General features: G+C 36.7%; 1 protein-coding gene across 1 annotated transcript; it reads left to right on the forward strand.

Annotated features, from left to right (window-relative positions):
* Positions 1-6,020: 6,020 nt before the first annotated feature.
* LOC149212998 (cypmaclein-like) lies at positions 6,021-7,599 on the forward strand. Its single transcript, XM_089390696.1, has 4 exons — positions 6,021-6,085; positions 6,251-6,295; positions 6,415-6,457; positions 7,070-7,599. The coding sequence occupies exons 1-4, from the start codon at positions 6,026-6,028 to the stop codon at positions 7,249-7,251; spliced, it is 330 nt and encodes a 109-aa protein (XP_089246822.1). The 5' UTR covers positions 6,021-6,025; the 3' UTR covers positions 7,252-7,599.
* Positions 7,600-8,489: the final 890 nt, after the last annotated feature.

The following is an 8,489-nucleotide window of genomic DNA, read 5'->3' on the forward strand; positions in this document are numbered from 1 at the left end:
TAGGGAAAAAGTAGTCACTAGCAGAGAATCTAGCTTCTTGTGATTGGTACTCTGCAATAGCTCAATTCTTGCTGAAGCTGGAAATTCCTCAAGGCCTTAGTTCAAGCCAACCCAGAACTATTAAGCTTAGGGCAGCCAAATATTGCATTCATGAAAATCTGCTCTACTGGAGGGACTCCTTTGGAATTTTGTTGAGATGTCTGGAAAAAGAACAATCCATGGAGGTTATACAGTAGTTTCATTCCAGCATGTGTGGAGGACATCATTATTGGAAAAGTACAACTCATAAAATCCTCACAGTTGGATACTATTGCCCACCTTAAAATCCCTGCCCTTAAAACCCATATGTGCTAGTGGCCTTTTTCAGCAGTGGGGCTTGGATTTTATTGGAGAAATCAATCCACATTCCAGTGGCTAGCACAGATGGATCTTCGTAGCCACAAACGACTTCGCTATGTGGATTGAAGCATTCCCTACCAGAAAGGTTGATCATCATGTGGTCATGAGGTTCTTGACAGAGAATATCTTCACCACATTTGGTTGTCCACATAAATTGGTTACAGACAATGCAGTAGCCTTCAAGGCAAAAGAGTTGGTGGATATGTGTGACTCAATGGGCATTAAGCTAGTTCTTTCCACCTCATACTACCCCTAAGGAAATGGTCTAGCAGAATCTTCCAATAAGAGCATGATAAGGATGATTGAAAATCTGTTGGAAGACAACAAAAAGAATTGGAATTCTAAGCTCAAGTATGCACTGTGACCACGAAGATATCCACAGGGAATTCTCCATTCAAGCTAGTGTATGGCACTGAAGCTGTATTCCCAATACAGTTGACCCTCCATGTGGCAAAGTTCTTGCAGATAGAGCAGAATGATGAGGAAGACATGGCAAAGAGGATCACTGATTTAGCAGAGATACATCAAATCAGAAAACAACTGCTTGAAAGGTCTGTAGCACATAAGAAGAAGATCAAGGAAGCTTTTGACAAGAGGACAAAAATAACTAATTTTCAGATTGGGGACTTGGTTCTTAAGTGGGATGCACTGAAAGAGAAGAAAAGCAACCATGGGAAGTTTGATGCCTTATGGACAGGGTCCTTTATCATTTCTTAGATCCAAGGGAACAATACTTTCATGCTGCAAAGCATGAAGGAAGAGACAGTTTTTGATGCCCCAGTTAATGGGCATTTTCTAAAAATTTATGTTATTTAAGCTCTTTTGGCCTTAAATTTGTAAATATGTTGTTTTATTAGTTTAGGTGTAAGATTAATTAGACTCCATGCCGAATGGAACACTAGGAAATTATTCTCATTTGGTTTTGATAGGTAAGATGTTGGTTTGCAGTTCTTGAGACCTCACAGGGAGGATCTCATCCCCAAAAGGAGCCAGTGTTAGCTTTGCTACATATTGCTAATACTCGAGGAGCGGAAGTAAGCTCGGTCCTTGGCTTTGCTCAAAGGAGGTCTATACCGGTCATTCTCACCCTCCCCTTCACCTCACTCATCCTCCTTTCACCTCCATTTTCTGGGCTTCTTGTTAAAAATCATATAAAAAAACTTTTTGCTCTCAAGCCTGAGCGGTAAAACCTAAACCCCCATACAATCATGTTCACATGACCTCGCGCTCCGTAACCCATCATCCCCTTTTATTGTGGTCGTCAATCGCCGCACCTCGATCCAGCGGTTCCCCATCAAATCCAACGAAAAACGTGCTCGATTGATTCCATACTGTCCGATCAGCCCCCATCACAATCAGATGGCATCCGCTCTGCCCGCGACCATAAAGTGTTGGGCCGTTAGCACACAATGGAAGGGTGGCTTTCCCTCTCCTCCATCGCCACGCGTCACGCGCTGAGTGGAATCGCCCTCCATTTTACCTTTACTGCTTAATGATCAACGGTGGTGCGGGAAATACCACTTACCACCCATCCTCCATCCTCGCCCGTTAACTCCCGTGCGTCTCGTCCATCCGATAGCCATTGGATCTGTTTGCCCGAGATCCAACGGCCCATTCTTGCCCCGCTCCCATATCTCCTAATGCCCTCAGCCAAGCAATCCCCGCCATCTATCCCCTTAATTCGATGACTAGTCATGCTTCGCCATCCGACTATTCCACCCACTGTGTAGTCCACGTACCTTAACCATTCCATGCTTCCGAAAGGACGAAGGTGACTAGTTTTCAGTACTAGGTGCATTTCCTCCTCAACAACCACCTTCAATAGACAATATGGCTGAGAAAGAAAGGGATAGAGCCCGAGCAGGTGAATGCATTAAATAGTTATGGAATTTCATTTTGCACGACACTACACCCGCCTGAGAGGACATCAGAGCGCAGGAAAAGATCACATTCATCCACCACAGCAAGAAAACGCACTCAGAAGCTCCATCCGGTAGTTAAAGTGGTTGGTGGTCAATTATGACCCCTCCATACTTAGAATGGCCGAGTGCCTTTGTATTCGAACTCTATATATACCCACAAACAAGATGTAATCAGGGTTGATGGTTGATGTTTTGATGTAAGGTTCAACTTCTGGAGACTGTAACTGCTTTGATACTTGTAGCGTCTCGTCTTCATTTTCAGCTAATACAAGCTTCTTTTGCTGTTAATTGCTCACTTTCCATTTCTAGTCTGTTCCAGGCTATGCCTGATATGCTGTTTTCCTGAACTCTTGATGTTTGGCATTAGAGGAGCTGTCATCCTATCTCTATGTTAAAGTCTTGTATGTATCAGTGAATGAGTTATTTAAATTTTTTTTCACGTAGTGACAGAGTTGTCATCCTGTCTGTACATTAGGGAATTAGATTTGCAGACCGCTTTACTGGTTGCAGCCGGCCATCACAAGGTCTTATGCATCTGCTAGTGTGAGCAGTATTCTCCATATTCACCCAATTCTTAAACTGTGAGTAATTGGTGGTCTAAAGCCTTGTAGTCTAGGGGTGTTCACGCATGTCTAGGGGTAAGCAAGGTAGAAGTGGTTATCTGGCTTGAACAAGCATCATTCTTTCCATTAATTCATTTGCAACATGAATTTGAATTTTATGTTCCCGAGCACCTCCAAGTTACAACCTAGGAGAGTTTCTTGGGGTGATAAAACTTCCCACCAAACAAGAGAAGTGCCACTCGATCGAAGGGTTGCTAGTTGGATCTTGGCTTCATCCTCTTTGATTCGTTGTATGCCCAATATACTTCAACCTACCTAATCCAGTTATCTATGTTTTTTGCATTAGATCCTCCACTAAACACAGGAAAATCAAACTCGACATCCAACTTAAAAAATGGGATTTTAGATGCATTCCTATGATGCCTGTTAGAATTATAAGAAGAGGAAGAAGAAGAACTTTCACTATTGGAAGGAAAGGGAGGGGGCTCTTCTCCTCCACATTCATGATTTACCAAGTCATGATCATCTAGCTGTTTCTTCTCTTGCTTCATTTCCTCATATTTTGCAAATGATTTGTCTACTTTTTCTACCATGGCATAGAAGGCTTTGTGATAATTTCTCTCTTCCTCTAACCGATCATCTTCATCTCTCGTTTTCCTTCTTCATGTTGTGTGCCTCACTTCTAAATCAAACGACTTAAGTTTTCCTTCACCTCTTTATATATTTCCCATGGTTATCATACACTTGCAATTCACATTAATAGAAGACCTTCTCAGATACCAAACATGATCTAGATCTTTTCACTTCAAAGATGCATACATAATTCTATGTAAAAGTGCATGTAACCATGAAAGCATATCACATAAAAGGAGTGGAAATGAAATGCAACCATGAGAAAACAAAGGAATAAAACAACTTGATAATGGAGTTCACCCAATGTGGGTTACATTTCTGGGCCATGCTTAAAGTGGGGAGGTCTCCTTCATTAATCTTCAACAAAATAAAATTACATGCATTTACAAAAGACACTTTATACGTCCACATCCGGTGAAGAAATGGTTTGCAACATTAAAATCTGGATCCTTGGGAATCTCAAAGATTCCCCAAATATTCTTTCCCACTGGTTGACTGAAATTTTACTAAATGACAAATCAACCTAGTTTTGAAATTTTCAAAATTTGACCATTTAAGAATCTTTTAGATCCCTCATGATCCCATAAAGATTTTGTTATAATCTGATAATTATATAAGAAATCCACAAAGATTTTGTTATAATCTGATAATTATATAAGAAATCCATTGCCATTATGAGACTCGCGATAAATTTCTGATTAATTTGAATATGAACTAGAGATGTTTATGGCACAATGAAAAATCAACTCCGAAAAAATCTCCTCGACCTGTGTTCCACTCATTCTTTGTTCCCCCTCGAATGGAAAAATTTAGGTTTTATATTCATTTTTGGGGGAAATGTAATAATTCCATTAAAAACCATGAATACCGTTATTTTATTATACAATGTTTATAACACTTTATATGAGTTGGGAGCTAGTCCGATAATATTGCGGTGGTATGATATAACATAATCAGCCACATCATTGGTCTTATCAGTAATTTTATGAAAAATATAAATAAATTTATTAAAATTAGTAAATATAACTTTTTATTAAAATTTGTCAATATATTTTTTTATTATAAAAAGTTTAAAATACGTTTTTTTAAGTTGTAAGCTTGCTCGACAGTATTACAGCAAATGTAATTTACTGTGAGGATAGCTGGCATGTGGAATGCTCCAACTTTCCAACATGTAAACCAATTTTTTAAATGATAGCATATCATATCAAGAACAACTTTCAAAAAATCTGTTCAATTGTCACAGGTTCATTTGAGAGATTAGAAAAATGTATGTAATTTATTTATTTAAAAGAAAATCTTATTATTTTGAGTGGTTTTCTTATATATTAATGAATTTAGCTAGGAGTATATAATTGTTCAGTCATATTTGCAGTCATACCATTTTTAATAAGTTATACAATTTTAGTTTTATAATTTTTAATTGTTTTAAATGTATATTTAATGAATTGAAAGAATAAAATAATCACATCAAACTTGTAACATTAACTAATTTTCCTGAATATTTATTATATAAAACAAATATATAAAATGAAAAAAAATTACTCTAGAAAGAGTGAGAACAGTAATCTATTACTAGCTACCAATCTCGTACAAAAATAACATCGGGTAACAACATTTACCTGCTATCCTGAAGTCACTCGAGATAATCAAATTGCATAATTTTCACTGATACATTCGATTGGTATAAAAGTTTGACTATTATAAAAGCATCAAAATCTTGGAAATTCCCGGCACAAGTTTCTTCATAAAATATGGTGCAGTAAGAGCACGCTAAAACATTCTGTTATTAAAAAACATTATGCTACTGGATATTTCCGGCTGAAGTTTCTTGGATGACTTCATAGGCTAAATTTATATTTTGATGCTGTCAAAGCACGCTTATGCATTCAGTTATTAAAAAAAACAGTAGTCTGCTGGATATTTCCGGCTGAAGCTTCTTCAATAACTTCATAAACCACATTAATATTTTGGTGCGTTCAGAGAAGGTGCCCAGTAGATACCCCCAGCTGGCAAATGTCTAAATCCAACTTACAGCGAATAAGATAGGCCCAGTTCGCAATGGCCTAGATTCATCTTACAGTGCAGAGCGCAACTTACAATGGATAACAGATAGCATACTCGAGATTGGTGAACCGAAACGATGCAAGTTGTATTCAGGTTGGCCCAAACGTGTTGGATTCGTATACGCAACCAAACTCGCGAATTTAAAAAGTAAAATCTTGCTTTTCTCCACTTTAGGGAATTGATTATGGTCAATCAACCAACAGTACGCAGTACACAATGGGATCAAGTGATGACAAGGATGACAGTCACAGCCACCTTGATATTTTGAGGAAAGCGTCTAGAAGGAGGAAGATGGTAGGAAGACAGATTTGCCGATCTCTTCTGCTCCCTATAAATTGAGAGCATCCTGCACCTCATTGTATCATAGAGTGAGAAGAAGATAAGTAATTGATATCTGAGTTTTCATCTTCATTTATATCTGTTTCAACTATACCTGCTCTCATGGCTTCTACACGCTGTTTGTCTGTTATATATCTTCTGATGATAGTACTGGCTGTTCCGGTAAGAAGCTACTTGCATCTACCTGCTTATCAATACAACTCTTTCTTCTCTGAAGGGATGTTGTCCTGTGATACTTATTTTCACATCTGTTACTTGGAAATTTTGTTAAAAATATCTGATTGGCCTTGAAGATGAACTCATAGCTGATAATTATTGTGTGTGCAGATGTATACCGAAGCTATTGATATTGGAGCTTTAACAGAAGTTGGGGTGATTATATCTCAACCTCTATTTGAGTTTTATTACATCCGTATAATTCATTCATAGATGTAGTTAGGAGGCCCGGCTTTTACACATATATAACAATCTCCTTTTTTTCCCGATTCCAGCTGCAAACACATGCAATGAATAGGAGGCTTCTGCAGACCATAGGTAAATGCTCCCAAAGGCACACATGATATTATATTTTCTATAATTGTTGAATCAACTGCTAGAACTGTTTCTTGTGAATTCGAAGCTTAGCTTAGGCATCAATTTATTGTTATCGCGGCTAATGCTGCTTCAACATTTTCTACCTATATTGCTGATGATTTAAGTTTTCTTGTGGATTCACGACTTGTCTTTTAGGTTATTTATTGTTTCTATTGCTTCTGTTACTAAGGTGGTTTTTCAAATTCAATGCTCATAGCCATTGCTTATCTCTGATATCCTCTGTACTTGTTACTTCGGTTGTTTTCAACTCCTCTGGTGAACTCGAAAATCGTTTTAGGCCTTTGTTATTTGTTGTTGATGCTGTTATTGCTTTGTACATTCTCTAGTGAAGTCAAGGCTCATCTTAGGCGTTTGTTGTCGTTAATCACAAGTCCATCTTCAGTGTTTAATCTCGCTCTTATTGTTCTGGATGTTTTAGCTATTTGGTGTGAATTCCAGGCACATCTTTAGTTTATTGGTGGTGTTATGGTTTGTTTCTTGTTTTAGATTTTTCTTATGAATTTAACGTTCATCCTTCGCATCACTAACTGTTTCCTGGATCGGTCAACCCAGATTGTAATGCCGCCTGCGGAGAAAGATGCAAAGAAGCATCCCGCCAGAATGTATGTTTAAGAGCTTGTGGTACATGCTGTGCCAAATGCAACTGTGTTCCTCCTGGTACATATGGAAACCAGGATCTCTGCGCATGTTATGCCAGCATGAAGACACATGACAACAAACCTAAGTGCCCTTGAGTATGCTATATCCAGTACTGTAATTTTGAGGTTGTCAGGAGTTCAGACATATATAGTTTACCAAGCATGTATATATAGCTAAATAATATGCAGTTGCAATGGATCCTTAGAAAGCTTATTATCAATGTGTCTACAGTTGTATACAGAATATTTCATGAATAACCTCTTAACAATGTTGGTTAGGTTACTACAAGTTCAGCCAAGTTCAGCCAAGGCTTGTATCTGGAGAGATATATTTCAGTGTGGTTAACATCATTAATGTCATAACATTATTTGTATTGTGAAAAACAATGTTGGTTAAATGTTATTGGAAGAGAATGCCTTGATATGTATAATCACCTGTAAAATTCCAACACTATTTATGATCTTGTCGGCCGTCTATATATGATCTTGTGGGCAGTTTATATGTTCTATGGTTGGAGAGAGTCTATAATGTTTATGGTTGCATATGTTTTTTCCTATAATTACCTCACTCGACTATCTTTTCAGCATGAATGTCCCCAATGTAACTTGTACGATTCTTTACATCTTAGCACATGTAATCTTTACATCTTACCACATCATTTACATGGGATCTTCATAAGAATTTGTTTGCACTAGTATAAAAAATATCATTTTAAGTATTTATAATAAACTATGTAGGTAAAATATATTTGAAATATGAAACATATATTTTGGATAGAGAGTTTTCAAAAAAAAATTAATACTTAAAAATAATAATACTGAAAATATATTTTGGATATAAAATTTATGTCATTTAAAAAAAATGTTGAAAAGATGATCAAAATGCGATGTTGTAAGTAGAAAATCATCCATATGGTGAGAGTTGTAAAATGAATTTTTAAGTAAACTAAAATTTTATTGCTTCTCTAAATTTATTTATATATTCACCTTTATAAACAAATATGTTTATCTTTACAAACAAATTACTTATAAATCTACATACTTTTATAAAATGAGCATAAATTACTTTATCAATTAAATTAAAATTGCATGAGAAATAGTAACATAAAAAGGGAACATAAAATTTGTTTTACCTTAATTGAAATTCATAACTTGATTGAAATGCATTCCCAATGACATGAAATTTCCCATACTCTAACTTGAGAAAAAGGGGGACTTGAACTTGAAGCCTTTGATAAATAAAGTAACTCTCAGCCAAGTTAGGTACTAATAAATTGATAGCAAATTAGCTAGAGTGGGAAGTTTTGAAGTGTTTACTTATAGCCAAAATTATT

Source organism: Pinus tabuliformis, chromosome 1_1 (genome assembly GCF_031772625.1).
Source record: "Pinus tabuliformis cultivar Carrire ecotype Pingquan chromosome 1_1, CPIR1, whole genome shotgun sequence".
Classification (NCBI taxonomy): Eukaryota; Viridiplantae; Streptophyta; class Pinopsida; order Pinales; family Pinaceae; genus Pinus; species Pinus tabuliformis.

What these genes read in the sequence shown, in the direction of transcription:
- LOC149212998 (XM_089390696.1), top strand. Translation starts at nt 6,026, where the DNA reads ATGGCTTCTACACGCTGTTTGTCTGTTATATATCTTCTGATGATAGTA. An exon ending in TGATAGTACTGGCTGTTCCG is followed by an intron (nt 6,086 to 6,250) that starts GTAAGAAGCTAC and finishes TTGTGTGTGCAG; the next exon opens with ATGTATACCGAAGCTATTGA. An exon ending in GAGGCTTCTGCAGACCATAG is followed by an intron (nt 6,458 to 7,069) that starts GTAAATGCTCCC and finishes CGGTCAACCCAG; the next exon opens with ATTGTAATGCCGCCTGCGGA.